This window comes from Coregonus clupeaformis, unplaced genomic scaffold (genome assembly GCF_020615455.1).
Source record: "Coregonus clupeaformis isolate EN_2021a unplaced genomic scaffold, ASM2061545v1 scaf0126, whole genome shotgun sequence".
NCBI classification, from domain to species: Eukaryota; Metazoa; Chordata; class Actinopteri; order Salmoniformes; family Salmonidae; genus Coregonus; species Coregonus clupeaformis.
Genome location: NW_025533581.1, coordinates 671,631 through 690,077, shown reverse-complemented (window position 1 = coordinate 690,077; position 18,447 = coordinate 671,631). Strand labels below are relative to the sequence as shown.

General features: G+C 43.9%; 1 protein-coding gene across 1 annotated transcript; it reads left to right on the top strand.

Moving 5' to 3' along the window:
- The first annotated feature begins 1,012 nt into the window (after nt 1-1,012).
- On the top strand, nt 1,013-17,258 carry LOC121550288 (transcription factor E2F7). Its single transcript, XM_045213604.1, has 14 exons — nt 1,013-1,222; nt 1,825-1,917; nt 2,224-2,520; nt 3,136-3,298; nt 4,278-4,450; nt 4,491-4,524; nt 6,303-6,461; nt 6,860-6,997; nt 7,792-7,941; nt 8,195-8,282; nt 9,420-9,798; nt 14,105-14,309; nt 14,756-15,138; nt 16,082-17,258. The coding sequence occupies exons 2-14, from the start codon at nt 1,825-1,827 to the stop codon at nt 16,235-16,237; spliced, it is 2,418 nt and encodes an 805-aa protein (XP_045069539.1). The 5' UTR covers nt 1,013-1,222; the 3' UTR covers nt 16,238-17,258.
- Nucleotides 17,259-18,447: the final 1,189 nt, after the last annotated feature.

The following is an 18,447-nucleotide window of genomic DNA, read 5'->3' as shown; positions in this document are numbered from 1 at the left end:
CCGCACATTGACTATGCAACGGTACCCCCCTGTATATATAGCCTCCCTACTGTCACTTTATTTTACTGTATATATAGCCTCCCTACTGTCACTTTATTTTACTTCTGCTCTTTTTTTTCTCAACACTTTTTTGTTGTTGTTTTATTCTTACTTTTTTGTTTAAAATAAATGCACTGTTGGTTAAGGGCTGTAAGTAAGCATTTCACTGTAATGTCTGCACCTGTTGTATTCGCGCATGTGACCAATAAAATTTGATTTGATTTGATTTGAAGATGCTATCTCTCTGAAAGCAGAGAGTATAGCATAGGCTACCAGGACCAATCAATAGCCTATTGATCTGCATTGCTAATTTTGCATTGTATACATTTACAATTCAATAATTGCTAATACATGAAATATGCAATATTTGATCCCATGTATCTGCATTTTTTTTCGTTTTTTGCAAATAAATCAAGAATATGAATTATATATTATTTCTGTAAACCTACATTTTTCAAAGTAAACCGGTTTGAAATATTGGGCGGGGATTATGTGATAACCTGGACAACTCGAGGGACTGGGAAAGCCTGAGGGCGGGACCCTGGGTATTGGGCTCCTCACATTACAACTTTTTGCGCGGTGTCATAGGTAGAATGAGCGCCACCCACTCCTGTCCCATCTGTTTCCCTGAGCCACGCAAGCTAATTAGATGGAACCGCAGTGGGTCCGTGGTCTATACATGCAGCAACAAAGACTCTGTGATTAGGGTTATTAATAGGGTTTCTAGGTGCGCGGCTATGCCACTCAAACACCATGAACAGCAGCAGTCAAACTGAACAGCCCGACTCCCAGTCAAGACCGCGCCTAGTGCCCCGCCAAGAAATCTCTGGAGGCGTGGTTATTGCCTCTTGCCTATTGGATGAATCAATATTACGCGTCACAACATCTAGATGCTGATTGGCTCGACTGTGTGAAACGCATGAGAGCGCCAGAAAAAAAGTTTTAGAGGGTGTTTTTGGTTGTAGCTGTTCCTGTTCAGTAATGCAATTCCAAAACAAGTAACATTAGCAGGACAGGAGAAGCTTTAAAGCTGGATATTTGAAGAAGGCCGCTTATTTCAGAAATTAAAATTATGTTGATTTGAATAAACAACGTACCAACAATAAGTCTGTGCAATTGGAGATACTGTACATTGGTATTGATATCTTTATCTTCGTACATTACGTAGGAAACGCTGAAGAAGGTGAGTAAATATTAATCACTAGCTAGCCTAGCTACAGTAGATGCCAGCCAGCAGGTAAAGAATGTAGCTCGGTAGCTAGATATATATGTAGTCAAATATTTTTTGTTTATTGATTAACAGTATATCTACTTTTTGTCTTGCAACCTGGTAGCTTGTAGCTAGCTAAGTGTCCCATGTTGAATGGATCAGTATTAATACTCAATTTGCACCAAGAAAATACTTCCCAAGATTCCGTCCTTTTTTGCAAAGTTTTTCCATTGTTTACTATAGCTAACATTTAGCTATTTATTGTGTATTCATCTTGCCATCAGGGCTTTTACCGTAGCAATATTCAGTATTGAACGTGTCAGAATTAGATGTAATAGCAGATAACTAACTTGTTAGATAGATAGCTAGGGTCATCGGCTAACGTTAGGTGGGCTAAGGTCTTTGCGCCAAAATCGTCTGACCACTGATATCTTATGGCCCTGTAATAGATCGATCTATTTGCTGCATTTGGCTATAGCAAAGTAGTGACTGAAATATGACTGTATGAAACTAAATAACGACCTTTCTGCACAGTTCAGAGACAAATTAAAACGATATGGCTGATTGTTTTTCAGATGGAAGTTGAATGTCTATCTTTGAGAGATCTCATAAGCCCAAAGAAGAGCAAAGCAGACATAGAGGATGTTGGAGGCAGAAATGATCAGAAGGTATGTTTTGATTCAAAATCAAATGAACCCTTCAATTCCTTATTATTTATATCCATATTATTCCTTATTGAAGAGACACACTCAGAAACAATCTTCAGAGTCAATTCCTCTTTTCATGAATTTGTAGCAAAATTATATGACATGCCTGGAGTGTCTTGAAATAAGATTATCTTTCTCACATGATTTAGATAGTTATGCTTACGTTATTACAATACTTATATTAAGTAGATCCGCCTACAAATGCACCACATTTAATATCACTCCACCCCACTTAATCAAAGTTCATAACATCGTGATCCTTCACAGGAGAACAGATGTGTGGAGCGAAGAAGAACCACCCCTCACAAGATGGACACCACGGCCACCATGCTGCTGTATGGCAGTAAGGCTCCCACCCCGGAACACCTCCACGGCACCCCTGTTAAGCCTTCTGAGCGGGGGGCACCCCCCCACGCGGACCCCTGGACCCCCACGGCCAACCTCAGGATGCTCATCAGTGCTGCCAGCCCTGACATCCGCGACAGAGAGATGAAGAAGGTGCTGTTTAGGCCCATTGAGAATGAGAGAGCATTGGAGGATGTCGAGGTGGATGGCACGTGCCAGGTACCCTTTGACCACTCACTCTCTCGCGTCCCAAATGGCACCCTGTTCCTTTATAGTGCACCACTTTTAACCAGGGCCCATAGGGCTAAAAGTAGTACCCCTGTATAGGGAATAGGAGATCATTTGGGACACTGCCACTGACCCCCTATACTGAATTGATGGTGATGGCCGCCTTTGGGCGATCATTTGGTATTGTGTTATGGGTAGTTTGTATGGATTGAGATTAGCAAAGGTTATGCCAGAAACTGTGCTGGTAGGATATGTTATCCCGAATACAGTGACATTACATTACATTTTAGTCATTTAGCAGACGCTCTTATCCAGAGCGACTTACAGGAGCAATTAGGGTTAAGTGCCTTGCTTAAGGGCACATCGACAGATTTTTCACCTAGTCGGCTCGGGGATTAGAACCAGCGACCTTTCGGTTACTGGCACAACGCTCTTACCCACTAAGCTACCTGCCGCCCTACATTATCATCATACTGTTGGATTTGATTATCATCTTCCAACTAATAGATTTGTAGATGCTGAAATCTTAAAAGTATAATGCTGTGGTAAATGTTTACAATTCTTGACTCAATACATTTCTTGCCAATGCTTTGTCTCTCTGATCAGTTTGATGTGGTGGACGAGGAGGAGGAAGAGGGAGGGGAGACAAAGCCCAGCAGGAAGCAGAAGAGCCTGGGTCTGCTGTGCCAGAAGTTCCTGGCCCTGTATCCGGACTATCCAACCTCTGACACCATCAGCATCTCATTGGACGAGGTGTCTACCAGCCTGGGTAAGAGACAATGAAACCAGAGAGGGAGATTACAGCTACACCTGGGTCATGTTCATTAGGGCAAGCAATGCAAAATGTTTCAACGGTCCCTCCCTGTTTCAGTTCGTTAAATAATAAATGCCATTTAGCAGACGCTTTTATCCGAGCGACTTACGGTCATGCGTGCATACATTTTGGATATGGGTGGTCCCGAAATCGAACCCACTACCCTTGCGTTACAAACGTGCCATGCTCTCCCAACTGAGATACAAATGACCCGTTTTCTTCCGTTTGATGACTAATGAACACGACCCAGCCCAGGGAGGCTGCCATAATTGGTAACCGCACAGAAAGGAAGACCATAATGGAAACAGCTAATGTAATATCCGTTTTATGAGCTATGTGAAGTTTTATGCATTATTGGATTTTGGAGACGGTTGCTATGGATACCTTCATGCAGAGCCCTCGTATCCTACTGTACTGTCCAGAATAGCACCAGGCTGTAGTATAAACCACTGTACCTTCCAGAATAGCAGGCTGTAGTATAAACCACTGTAACTTCCAGAATAGCAGGCTGTAGTATAAACCACTGTACCTTCCAGAATAGCAGGCTGTAGTATAAACCACTGTAACTTCCAGAATAGCAGGCTGTAGTATAAACCACTGTAACTTCCAGAATAGCAGGCTGTAGTATAAACCACTGTAACTTCCAGAATAGCAGGCTGTAGTATAAACCACTGTAACTTCCAGAATAGCAGGCTGTAGTATAAACCACTGTAACTTCCAGAATAGCAGGCTGTAGTATAAACCAAGCCATGTCTGAGACTATGAGGAAAGTTAAGATGCAGCAAAACATGATCTACTGCGTCATGAAATCCTCTTGTGAAACAATGTGGTACCTTAGTTATAGCTTTGCAATATAACCAGCTCACATAACGTAACAGTGAAGTCATGTTGCTAACCCCAGTCTGACCTGTCCCTGGTGTGTGTCTGTCTTTAGGAGTGGAGCGGCGGCGGATCTACGACATCGTAAACGTCCTGGAGTCTCTGATGATCGTGGGGCGCGTGGCTAAGAACCAATACGTGTGGTACGGGCGCCGGCATCTGGGGTCCACCCTGGCCGAGCTGCAGGGGATGGGCAGGCAGCAGCGCTACCACCTCCACATGGAGCAGGCCGGGAGGGCGGTCACAGAGAGGGGAGCCACCACACACCCCAGAGGAGGGAGGTGAAGCAGACTCCAGCTGTGGTGAGAGCAGAGTAGGGGGAGGTTGCCCCTAGATGCTGACCTTGGTATAGTTTTTACATTTTCCTAAAGGGACAATCTGCGATTGATAGATCAGGGCGGCTGATGGACACAGGGTTGAATTATAATTTGGGATCTGTGAGTGAAGCTAGAAGTTTGGTGTCAATTATGCATGTATGTCAATGAGAGATTTGGCATGCGTTCATGCTCTGTGTGTATCTCAAGTTTGGATTCATTTGGATGTGCCGGGTGTGTGTGTGTTTTACAAAATTATTTTGTCCTATTCTCTGTCTAAATACAGGAAATCCGACTACTGAAGGTTAGGTGAACTGTAACAAGGTACTTTCTAGACCGCAATGCATTCTGGTCAACCGTCTCCGTGACAGGAGTAGAGTGAAGTTGCCCTTGACGCTGATCTTGGGTCAGTGTTACATTTTCCACACTAATAGTTAAGGTTAGGATTGGGGGAAAAGTTCACCCCGGAGCTTTTCACAACAGGTAATGGATCACTTATACCCTGTGTCGTTATTAGTCAAACAGTCTGGTTAATTAACTTCAACGGGTGTTTGGAGATTACTAGTTAATATGTGCCACAACAAAAGCTCAGTCACCATTCCTCTGCTGTCATCTCCCAGTTGTATCAGTGATCCATCACATTGACGAGGAGCGCATTGTCATTACAAAGAAACAAACATTAATGCTAAGATTCCCATCAGCCTTGATAAACCTTGAGGCCGCCACTCCCGTCTCCATGACGATGAGGAATGCTTTCATTGACTTGGGCTTAAAGGCTAATTAACTAGCGTTAATTTAGAACCGTGTGTATTATTTCAGTACTGGGTGCTGTGTTGGAACACATTACCTCTTGAAGCACTCAGTAATGAAGAAAAAACAACTGGCTGCTGATTTGCGTCAGGGCTTCCTGCCACTAAGAAATAATGACGGTGTACCAACCACTGCTGTTGACTCAATGTGTTTTGCTCTCTGTGTTCGCTGCCGAATGACATTGTCGAGTCTAACTGACAGTTATTTCATTTGTGTTTATGAGAAAATTCATTATCTTGTCAGAAAGTCAAACTGTCGCGGTGGAGGCAATTATTCATTACTGTAATGTTGACGTGGTTACTGTAATTATGACTGTTACTGTGGTTGTGTTTGCGGTTAGCTGTGTGTTTCGACAAGGCTAACTAGGTAGCTGCATGTAGCTAGCTAACAGAGTCCAAAGCTACGGTTCCCTAGAGGCAGTGGTTGCCATGGATCTGGCGTCCCCCCCTGCAGAACACTAGGCCTGCCACCTCCCGTCATAACGTGTCCCGTTGGTGTCACCCTCAGGGAGAGGAGGGAGAGTCACTCTCTCTCACTGAATAAGGAATGTTGTGGTTCAGTATGTGGCCTGTTTGACAAGACAACCTGTTTGACAGGTAACTCAGGTCTTGAATCAAATTCCCGTTGTTCTCTGTAACATGTACAATAAAGTTGTACTATTATTATTATAGGAGGAGCGTGTGACATGCTGTAGGTCGGATTCAAACCCATGCTGACGCCGGTATGTAGCTATGCTGTCGGCAGCACTAAGCACTAGACCATACAAACCACTGCACCGTCCTATTCATTAGTGCACACCATCGCAAAACGTTTTGCAGTGGAAAGCGAAAACAAGCATTTCTTATTGGACAGGTTCCGGTAGTTCCCTCCATGTTTCTGTCTATTTTCTTCAATTTGCCACTCAGTGAATAGGACCCAGTACTCCCTTTAACTTTGTTCTGCTTGTCTGTTTGCAGCGGCCGCCAGCACGAGGAAAGACAAGTCCCTACGCATCATGAGTCAGAAGTTTGTCATGCTCTTCCTGGTGTCCAGGACCCAGACGGTCACTCTGGACGTGGCCGCCAAGATCCTCATCGAGGAAAGCCAGGACCCCGCCAGCCACAGCAAGTACAAAAGTAAGCATCCTATTACCCTACAAAGTGCACGACTTTTGACCAGAGCCCAAAGGGATCTTGAGGATTTTGCGTGCAGTCAAAGAGCCTCTGACACAATAGCAAGTCCAGGTCGTCCCTGCCTGTTTCAGTCAGTTTCTTCCCTTTGGGGCCGAATGATCACAACCCAGCCACCAAATAGCTGCGGGTTGAAGTTTCCCCCTAGTATAGGTCTAGGATCAGCTTCCCCCCCCTAATCCTAACCTTAACCATTAATGGGAAGATGGAAAACTGACCCAAGATCAGCGTCTAGGGGCAACATCACTGTACACCACCTCAGATACCCCCAGACGTCCCTCCAATTGGCCTTTTTACTGTGGTGATAGATCTAAATGATAACTCTGATTCTAATCTGTCTTCAGCTAAGGTGCGGCGGCTTTATGACATCGCCAACGTCCTGACGAGTCTGGGATTGATCAAGAAGGTCCACGTCCGGGAGGAGAGGGGGAGGAAGCCTGCCTTCAAATGGATCGGCCCGGCAGACTTCCACCCCAGCCATGGTAAGATTGAAATGATTTGGGTAGTGAATAATACAACAAGATGTGGATACCCAGAGGATAGCGCTTAAAAGCATTCATTAAAACACTTTCCAAAGTGGTCCTCGGTGGTAAAACAAATAACATCACTCCCATATTGGTTCATTACATTTACATTTTAGTCATTTAGCAGACGCTCTTATCCAGAGCGACTTACAGTTAGTGAATACATATATATATATTTTATACTGGCCCCCCGTGGGAATCGAACCCACAACCCTGGCGTTGCAAACGCCATGCTCTATCAACTGAGCTACATCCCTGCTGGCCATTCCCTCCCCTACCCTGGACGACTTGTGCGCCACCCATGAGTCTCCCGGTCGCGGCTGGCTGCGACAGAGCCTGGATTCGAACCAGGATCTCTAGTGGCACAGTTAGCACTGCGATGCAGTGCCTTAGACCACTGCGCCACTCAGGAGTCCAGATGGGTTCAGATGGGCATTAGCTCAGTGCTTCATAGAGAGACTATCTATTAACCAATATTTCAGTAAATGGATATAAATGCATTATACATTTATAATGGAACTGTCTTCACTACTAAAAACTAATCATAAACTTGTCTATTGACCAAGACTAACACGCTCTGGGATGAATTTCCCCTAGGTACAGTTCTAGGATCAGCTTCCCCTCCTCCAATTCTAACCTTAACTATTAGTGGGGGAAATGCAAAACTGACCCAAGATCAGCGTCTAGGGGCAACTTCACCCTACTCCTACTACCACACAGAACTCACTGGCCACTCAAATGTTTTTCAACAGAGGACTCGGAGGCTGTGGAGGCCATTGCTCTTCCAGGCGGCAGGAAACAGAAGCTAGCACGCCACGCCTCCTTCAGCGTGGTGCCCACCTCCGTGGCCAGCCAACGCCTCGTCAACTCGGCCCCCAGCAGCCCACGCAGAGAGGTCACAGGTAAGGAGTCAGGACAGACCGCTCACATCACAAATGGCTAAGTGGGTTATAGCATGGTGCTGTCAACGATCAACCAACAATCCACTACTAATCTGTTGATATGTTAGGGTTACTGTTAGAGTTAAGACTTAGGATAAGGTTAGGGCAAGTGGGTAGTTAGTTGAACATCTACAAACCATCTATTTGGGTATCCAAATAAAGTAATACCTGTACATGTAATTGAGTATCTCACGTCTCCTTCGGTTCTGTCCAGGTCTGCTTCCCCAGCCAGTGGACTATTCCAGAAAGTGTGTGAGCAGCAGCGCCGTGTGCCGGCTGAGGTTTGGAACCACTGTTACAGGGTAAGTAGAACACACACGGAAGGAGGCTCACCCTCACACACCAAACATCCCAGGTGGCTATGAATCCTGTTCCTGATCACGCCATCCAATAGTACTAACTTTAGATTTACTGCAAACAATCCACGACTTATGTGTTACATTTCATGATCTATTACACTGATGGCCAACCTGTTGCCAAGGACTAGCTTGTTGGTTGAATGTAATGGCGCGTAAGGCCCATTGGTATACAACAGACATACAACAGGGCTGCCATGTGAATAAAATGAATGGATGTGTCCCAAATGGCACCCTATCTCCTAATAGTGCACTAATAGGTCAAAAGTAGTGCACTACATAGGGAATAGGGTGCCATTTGAGACGTAACCTATGCAGTGATTTAGTTGGAGCTCAGGAACAGGAAACTGGGCCCTTAGAGGAAGTGATGCGTGCAAATGACCAGCCCCAGAGGCTCCGGCTTGGAGTTTTTAATAGGTCGGCTGAAACTCTCCGCAAACTGTTATTGGTCCTCGTCTTCACAGTTCATTTAATTTATAAAAGGTGGTTTTTGTAATGTTTCGCTTTGAATTTTTACTCTTACCCTTGTTTGTTGGCGTTGGCTCCCACGTCAAGCTTTAGGCTGGGTTTGACATGTTTTACATGAGTTGGCTGCAGTTTCTCCTGGTTCTCTCGGTTTCTGACCATTTCTACTAGGGATGTGGTGGCTATTTCACGGTGGCCAAGCCACAGCCGTCTCAAGGCTGTTGCTGCTCTAAGTGTTTTTGGAGTGGGGATGGAGGAGGGGAGGAGTCGAGTAAAGGTTGCTGGTTCCAAACACTGACTAATGCACAGTCACCACATTGTTTTGTGTTTCTGACAAAAAGAGCATTTAAGGATTTTACTACTTTATGTTGCTACATTCTAATGTGCCATTTTGTTTTTATAAACAGTATAATGCAGGGTTGTCAAACTCAATTCCTAAAGGACCATGTCTGATTTAGACCTAGAGAGTTCCTAACTAATGAGTAACCTTAATTGGAGCGAAAACCCGCAGACACTCGGCCCCTCCAGAAATGGAATTTGACAGCCCTGTTACAGAGCATTTGCCTGAAGAGAATGACAGAAACTGATGTCTAAGTTGGTTCCTCTCTGTCTTTGCAGTGCCTCCCACCCCAGCGGCGGACATCGGAGCCCCACCCACAGTGACGGCAGCTCCCTGCTCTGTTCCCCGGGCCTATCCCCCCTGGCCGTGCCCATCCACCCAGAGGGTCCATACGTGGGACCCCTGTCCCCACACCCCCCAGAATTCACCCCCCATCCCCACCACATGGCCTATCTACCCAGCCTGTCCCAGGCCTCGGTGGTCATGCTGTACGGAGGTCCGGCGGCGCAGGAGGGGCTTAACCGCTTGACCACGGAAGTTCAAAGGTCGTCAGGGTCCGGAGAGGGCATCCTGGGGAAGAGGAAGAGGGATGAAGGAGCAGAGGAGGAGAAGAGGGCGAAAAAAGACACGAGGGAGTCGCCTGAGCTGTCTGAAGAGGTGAGTTTGTGGGGGAAAGTGAAATCCACAGATGTACTGTGGATCTCTGATAGATTCACCATAAGCCTTACAAGCTTCAGGTAGTTGTTGGCCATATGTACACACTGTACCTAGGATCAGATTACTCCTCCCAACTGCAATTTTGACCTTAGGTCACTGTAGATCAGTGTCTAGTGACCACTTCATCCTACTCCTGCTAGACCAATCACAATAATGTATGATCCTGATTTAAAGGGGAAGTTCAGTGTTTTACTACTTAATGTTAGAGGGTTCCTCACCCTGAAAGTAATGAAAAACTAAACTTCCCCTTTAATTAGAAGCGTGGTGATTTGACAACCAACAAGACAGGTCAGGGACAGCGATGCTTCTTACTGTAACGTCTGAGGCGTAGATTCAGTCAGATCAAATTTGATTTGTCACATACACGTGTTAAGCAGATGTTATTGCGGGTGTAGCGAAATGCTTGTGCTTCCAGCTCCGACAGTGCAGTAATATCTAACGTTAACCAGCGATAGCTGACACCCGCATAGCGGATGTTTTGGCAGTGTCAGAGGTGGAACTGCGTTGGAGCTGTCAGATCGGGTGAGCAGCTGCTCTTGATCATTGTCATGAAGCCACACCCGTCCCACTCGCGTTAAAGTTCAGAACGAGAAAGTGTAGGCTATATTGAAATAATGATGCTCAGATTGCCAATAGCAATGTCCGCTTTAGGTATAATGACGTGAGCTGCTTGTGGATTTGACAGCGCTAATGCAGTTCCACCTCTGACACCACCAAAACACCCTCTATGCGGATGTCGGCTAAAGCAGATCTGATTGAACAGAGCCCTCAGTCTTCATAACACTGGTTGGTTTCCAAGGTGACCAGTACACTCTTTATGCATTGTCAATAATGAGCTTCCCAATGATGCCCTTTTGTTATTTATAAGAGTGACTCACACACTGATACTACTGCTGGGAATTCTCACACACACACAACTGCCTGTCTGTCTGGACACTTCAATTAGACCGACTAAAGATCACAGTTGCACAGTTACAGTGCATAACTTTGTCCTTTGTTGCTTTCATTCAACGTGTGTACTGGAAGTATCTGGGTTGCTTCCTATATGGCACCCGATTTACTATATAGTGCACTACTTTTGACCAGGGTCCATAGGGTAGTGCACTATGTAGGGAATAGGGTGCAATTTGGGACTGGGTCCTGATCTCGTAGGGGGGAGTCAGACCAGTGTAATCCCCAAATGGTTTGTTTTACGTACAGGAATGTTTTCTCCAAGGAGGGAGTTTCATTTTCCTCCACGGGTGTGTCCCAAATGGCACCTTGTTCCCTATGGGCCCTGACCAAAAGTAGTGCACTATGTAGGGAATAGAGTGCCATTTGAAAGGCAGCCCATGATTTTCTGAGGTTCAGTACATGTGAAGGTGAAAGACACTCAGAAGAATGTGCTGTTTATGTTTAGCGATCTTATCATAATGAAAAGAGGTTTCCTCCAAAGTTGCTTAGCAACATTATACTGATTGATTAGGAAATCGAGAGCTTCCGATGATGGTATGAAGAAATTGAAGTAGTTGAGGTCATTATGATGATATGAAGACATTGTAAAGGTCATTATGATGATATGAAGACATTGTAAAGGTCATTATGGTGATATGAAGACATTGTAAAGACATTATGATGATATGAAGACATTGAAGTAGTAGAGGACATTATGATGATATGAAGACATTGAAGTAGTAGAGGACATTATGATGATATGAAGACATTGTAAAGGACATTATGATGATATGAAGACATGGTAAAGGACATTATGGTGATATGAAGACATTGTAAAGGTCATTATGATGATATGAAGACATTGAAGTAGTAGAGGACATTATGATGATATGTCCCCTGTAGCTCAGTTGGTAGAGCATGGCGCTTGCAACGGCAGGGTTGTGGGTTCGTTTCCCACGGGGGGCCAGTATGAAAATGTATGCACTCACTAACTGTAAGCCGCTCTGGATAAGAGCATCTGCTAAATGACTAAAATGTAAATATGAAGACATTGAAGTAGTAGAGGACATTATGATGATATGAAGACATTGAAGTAGTAGAGGACATTATGATGATATGAAGACATTGTAAAGGACATTATGATGATATGAAGACATTGTAAAGGTCATTATAGCTCACTGTAGCTCAGTTGGTAGAGCATGGCGCTTGCAACGCCAGGGTTGTGGGTTCAATTCCCACGGGGGCCAGTATGAAAAATGTATGCACTCACTAACTGTAAATCGCTCTGGATAAGAGCGTCTGCTAAATGACTAAATTAAATTATGATGATATGAAGACATTGAAGTAGTAGAGGACATTATGATGATATGAAGACATTGTAAAGGACATTATTGTTTGTGATATGAAGACATTGTAAAGGACATTATTGTGATATGAAGACATTGAAGCAGTAGAGGACATTGATATGAAGACATTGTAAAGGACATTATGATGATATGAAGACATAGTAAAGGACATTATGATGATATGAAGACATTGTAAAGGACATTATGGTGATATGAAGACATTGTAAAGGACATTATGATGATATGAAGACATTGAAGTAGTAGAGGACATTATGATGATATGAAGACATTGAAGTAGTAGAGGACATTATGATGATATGAAGACATTGTAAAGGACATTATGATGATATAAAGACATTGAAGTAGTAGAGGACATTATGAAGATATGAAGACATTGAAGTAGTAAAGGACATTATGATGATATGAAGACATTGAAGTAGTAAAGGACATTATGATGATATGAAGACATTGAAGTAGTAGAGGACATTATGAAGATATGAAGACATTGAAGTAGTAGAGGACATTATGATGATATGAAGACATTGAAGTAGTAAAGGACATTATGAAGATATGAAGACATTGAAGTAGTAAAGGACATTATGATGATATGAAGACATTGAAGTAGTAAAGGACATTATGATGATATGAAGACATTGAAGTAGTAGAGGACATTATGAAGATATGAAGACATTGAAGTAGTAAAGGACATTATGATGATATGAAGACATTGAAGTAGTAGAGGACATTATGATGATATGAAGACATTGAAGTAGTAAAGGACATTATGAAGATATGAAGACATTGAAGTAGTAGAGGACATTATGATGATATGAAGACATTGAAGTAGTAAAGGACATTATGATGATATGAAGACATTGAAGTAGTAGAGGACATTATGAAGATATGAAGACATTGAAGTAGTAGAGGACATTATGATGATATGAAGACATTGAAGTAGTAGAGGACAACATTATTTCAGTATATTTCATCATCATCATACATTCTCTGATTTAATTTAGAAAATTCAGAAAATCTTGTTAATGATTCCCGAAAGCAGAGTATTAAATTAAAATATGAATCACTGCATGCTCACTGATTAGGATACAATTATTCCAAATTGTAATGAAACACAATGGCATTATCATTTTGGGGATGTATGGGATATTTTTTATTGTACAAAACTCCACACTATTAATCTTACCCTCTCACTTCCATTAAAATTGAGGAGCTAGAAAAGTAATGTGAGGTGTGCTGAAATACACAGTCTTACCTACCAGTGGTCTAGTAAATTTACCTAAACCAAAGTCACAAAATCTTCTGCAGAGTAAGCATTTCACATTACTTGTGCTTGAACAATTAGCAAAACAGAGCTATGATTTTGGTAAATGAGCCATGCAATTTCATTCGTTTTAATTTTGATCATTATTTGAGAGGGAAATGTGATCAAAGCTCATCGTAAATTATTTCTGGGATGCACCAGGGAGCGCTGCAGCATTGGGCTGTGGGAGGGTCACATTGAAAACTGAAGAATATGGCTGGCATGAACACTGAATCCTCAAGGCATTGTGTTTTATTTAACTCTCAGTCTCTTACCCGCCCATACAGGAGGGTATCTTCCTTTTCACACGCATCTGATTCCGGGGTGAAGTTTCCCCTACACTCTTAGAAAAAAAAGGTGCCATCTAGAACCTTAAAGAGTTCTTCGGCTGTCCCCGTACAGAGGGTTCTACATGGAACCCAAAAGGGTTCTACCTGGAACCAAAAAGGGTTCTCCTATGGGGACAGCCAAAGAACCCTTTTGGAACCCTTTTTTCTAAGAGTGTAGGTACATTTCTAGGATCAGTTTCCCCTCCCCAAATCCTAACCTTAACCATTAAAGGGGAAAATGCTAAACTGACCCAAGATCAGCGTCTAGGGGCAACTTCACCCTACTCCTCTTAACATGTCTCTTGTTTTTATTTTCCTAGAGGAAGAGTGTGGAGGGAAGGAGTGTGGAGGGGAACAGCTTGCAGATGACCACCAGCCCAAGGACCAGCTCCCCAGGCCAACCAGGGGGGCTAGCCAGGGAAGAGGCCCCATTGAGGGACATCAGAGACGGGGAGGTGGGCAGACACAGCCCCCCCAACAACCAGGTCCAGCCTTCACACTACCTCTATGTGCCTAACTCTGCAGGTATGCTATGTTAAAAACAACTCGCTACCAGTCAGTCAGTGTTGCAGTGTTGCTCAGTTACAAAGCAAAAACCTACATTCCATGTGTATCTCATTATCCACACAAGCGTCATTCTTTTAGTTTGCTTGTCTAAAACATGACATTAGACTCTACCAGTATGGATATTGGACTGTACAGATAGTGTTGATAGATGCGTAAGGTCTACTTAGGAGCAGTGTCCTTAACGTAGTGACCTCAGTCCCATGTAGGGATTTGTAGTCTTCCACACCTATTTTTCTAGATGTGGTTGTAATTTTGGGCTGTACCTCGTCTCCTGTTGGTTGAAGCGATGTCTCCTCCCCCTCCTCATGGCTCCATAGGGCGCTGGTCAAAAGTAGTGCACTAAATAGGGAATAGGGTGCCATTTTTTCACAGATGACTCGTCCTCACTCCCCTCTCCCCTCCAGGTCTCAACAGTCTCAACTTCCTCCTCTCTGCTGGTCAGACGCCAGACGGCCTGACTCTACCTGCTGGCACCATGCCCACTCTGACCCTGCCCTACGTCCTCGTGTCCTCCTCCACCCTCTCCCCCTACCCGCTCATGGCCAACGGGGGCGATGCCCATGCCAACCTCAATTTCAACATGTCCGCCATGATGTCCCCCGCCTGCTTCGTGATGGGAGCCGCCGGACCCTATGCTGTGGCCAGAGCCCCAGAGTTCAGTGGATTGGCAGTGGCGCCGGCCCTCTCCAGTCCAGAGCAGCACCGGCTGTTCGGGTCGGGACCCATACCTCCACATTCTCCCTTGGAGCCCAGGCCGCCTCTGACCTTCATCCAGACAGAGACACAGGTGAGACAGGCAGACAGACAGGAAGACAGACAGTGCCTTAACCACTTTACATGGATCAGATTGTATTTGGAAAGCAGTTGGTAAATTGGCTACTTTTTAAAATCCAGTCACATGATGTATGACCTTTTGGGTAGCAGACAGACACTCTGGAAATGCCACCGTCTAACTTGACTCAGTTTATCATGTTTAACTACTCCACAGCAGTTCAGCTTTTGTTTGCTTTCAAAGATTATCCCCTAAACGAAATGTTGCTTTTTTCACCTCGGTAGTGTTGATGAATCTTTAGGCCATTAAAAGAAAATGAATGCTCCCCAGCATAGCTCTGATGATGTCTCTCTGTGCCTCGAGAGGACACTTCTCAGATGGCACTCTATTCCCTATAGCTATAATTCACTACTTTTGACCAGAGCCCATAGGACTTTTGTCAAAAGTAGTGCCCTATGTAGGGAATAGGGTGCCATTTGGGACGCAGTCTCCCTCGTTAGACCTTCGGCGCCAAATGAAGGGACATTATTAATGATGGGACGAGCCAACGTGTACATCCGTTAAATTTTTTTTTATCAGCCATGTACACTGTCTCCCACTCCTGCTATGCGCCCCCTCTCCTAACATTGATGAAATGAAGTCTGTATACAAGTGGTCCGTTTCCAAATTGAGGTTGTTCGATTGCTCTGCTTAGAAATGCATAGCTATGTTTCGCAGTGCCCCCGTTCAAGCTGAAATGTATCCTTCGCTGGAAAACTTTGTGTTACTTAGAATTAAATTGAGTGATATTTTATAAGGCTGGTATTTAGAAAAGGGGGTGAGGGGGGATGGAATACTGTCACAGTGATACTCGACTGCCAGGGTTGATAATTTTTCTGGAGTGAGACGCTCTGCAGATGCAGCTCTCCTTAAACTGTGTGGTTTCAGCGCCTCACTCTCTCGTCTCTTTCCTCCACAGACACCACAGACTCCCAAGGAGGCGGCAGCCGGCGGAGGCTCCAAGGCCTTCTTCCAGACGCCGGGGACCCTGGGAACGGCCACCACAACCCCCGTAGCCCGCCGACGAGGCTCCGCCCAGAGGAGGCTGGACATCGGCCACCTACCAACCAATTAGAAGTCTGGGGACCTTTAAAGTGGGCGTGGCTGTTAGTTATAACCTAAAGGGCTGCCTAGTGGCCCAAGTGGAATGAATAAATGTTGCTCTCTCCGGCTAAACGTGCTGCTGACCGCGCTAGCTTGGGCTTTACTCCCGACGCACTGACTCTCAGGTGGTCGCTTTTCTGTATGACCTAACTGTGTTGGTTTCATACCACTGGTGCTTCGCCTTATTACTAGTGAATGAATGCTAGTCTATACGATACCTCCTTTAAGTGCCTCATCATCATGTAGGGTGAAGTTGCCCCTAGACTCTGATCTTGGGTCAGTTTGCATTTTCCCCTCTAATGGTTAGGGTTAGGATTGGGGGAGGGGGAGCTGATCCTAGATCTGTGCCTAGGGGAAACTTCACCCTGGAGCGCCTCATGATTGGACTGTGGAACACAGATAACAATCAGAGGACTCAGTGAAGCAGTGTTGTCGTCTTCTTTTGTTTTAGTGCCCTCCTGTGGTGGGAGTTAGGTACCACTCATATTTTAGAACGATTGAGCTACCTTGGTAATCCCTCCACACATCACTTTATTGTATCCCAACGTTATTTATATATTAGCTAATATATATGTTGAGTATTGCGACTGTTGAGTAACAATTATGATGATGTTACTCTACTTTTAGCACTAAGTATTTAAGAATGTACGTCTGATATTTGAGAGTTTCTCTTTAGCTGGCCCCATAGGGATTCAGTAAAAACGGTATCCGTAGGAAAAGAGAAAACAGTTGATCATAGGTGAATGATATCTGTGGGAGCTGAAAGGTTTCCCATGATGACACATTTCAGAAACTGGTGTTGATAATAAGTCATGATGTCGAAGAGATATCGATACGTTTACGGCCTCTCAGTTGCACTCCTAGCGGGGAACTGGCCTGGTTCTAAGATAGGTTTAAAAACCACTGGTTTTCACTGAGCAAATTATTTCTTAATTTAAAGGAAAACTCCACCCAAAAACTATCTTTTGATATTTGTTTCATTAGTCCATTGTTGACACGTATGATGCATTTTGCATCATATTAAGCAAAACGCAGCATCATATGAGGGCCAGATTTCTGTATTTTGAAAGTTACATATCTTGAAAACTTGATTGCTGACATGCAAAACATTTTGGGACTGTGTCAACAATGGACTAATGAAACAAATACCAAAATATCGTTTTTGGGGTGGAGTTTTCCTTTAAGCAGTCACAGCAATACATTGGTGAGATTAAGGCCTACTTCTGAGACCAGAATAACAAAAGGAGTGACTGTATTTCAGCTGTTTACTGACCAGACAGAGGGTTGAAGAAGTCAACTTTACAAAATGGCTGCCAGGGTTTTTCGTACAAAGACTGGCCACTCCAAAGGGTTATGTATTTTTACAACACTAATGTGGTTTACAGGTTTCCAATAGTTGTGCTTTAAGGATGATACCAAATACCAGCATAGCTCTCTCAGTCAATGTGTATGTGCGTACGCCACCGCATGCAAGGTGAAAACTAAATGTGAAATGATTTGATGATGTTACAAGATACTTGAATTACTTAGTTATCCAGCGGTATATACTGGAGACTAGAGTGAAATATCGAAGTACTGTATTTAATGCATTAAACTATATGTGCATTATAGTTTGGCGTCTGAAATTATTTTGGGGGGGAGTAATTGAGGAAAAGTTACATCACACCAAAGAGTGCTGATCATCTACTTGAACTGTCGATCACAGGAGGTTGGTGGCACCTTAATTGGGGAGGACGGGCTCGTGGTAATGGCTGGAGCGGAATCAGTGGAATGGTGTCAAATGCATCAAACTCATGGTTTCCATATGTTTGATGTCATTCCATTCGCTCTGTTCCAGCCATTGTTATGAGCTGTCCTCCCCTCAGCAGCCTCCACTGCTGTAGATGTGTAGTGATTTTTTTAAAACCAGTAATTACTTTTGTATATTGTATTCATATGTTTTTAATCATTACTTCAAAGCCTTGAAATGTTTGTTAATTTAATGCTGCTTCTTATCATTAAATAATAACTGTACTGCTAGTTTCTGTAGTTACCCTTCCGCTGCTTTGTAGGAAACCTTTTCTAACATTACAACACTTGAACTGTTCTTTTAGCAGTGCTTACTACTAGCTCTGTGTATGTTATGGGCCAAACAGTTTTTTTCTGTAGGCATACACAACCTTTGTAATAAAAAAGTGAAAA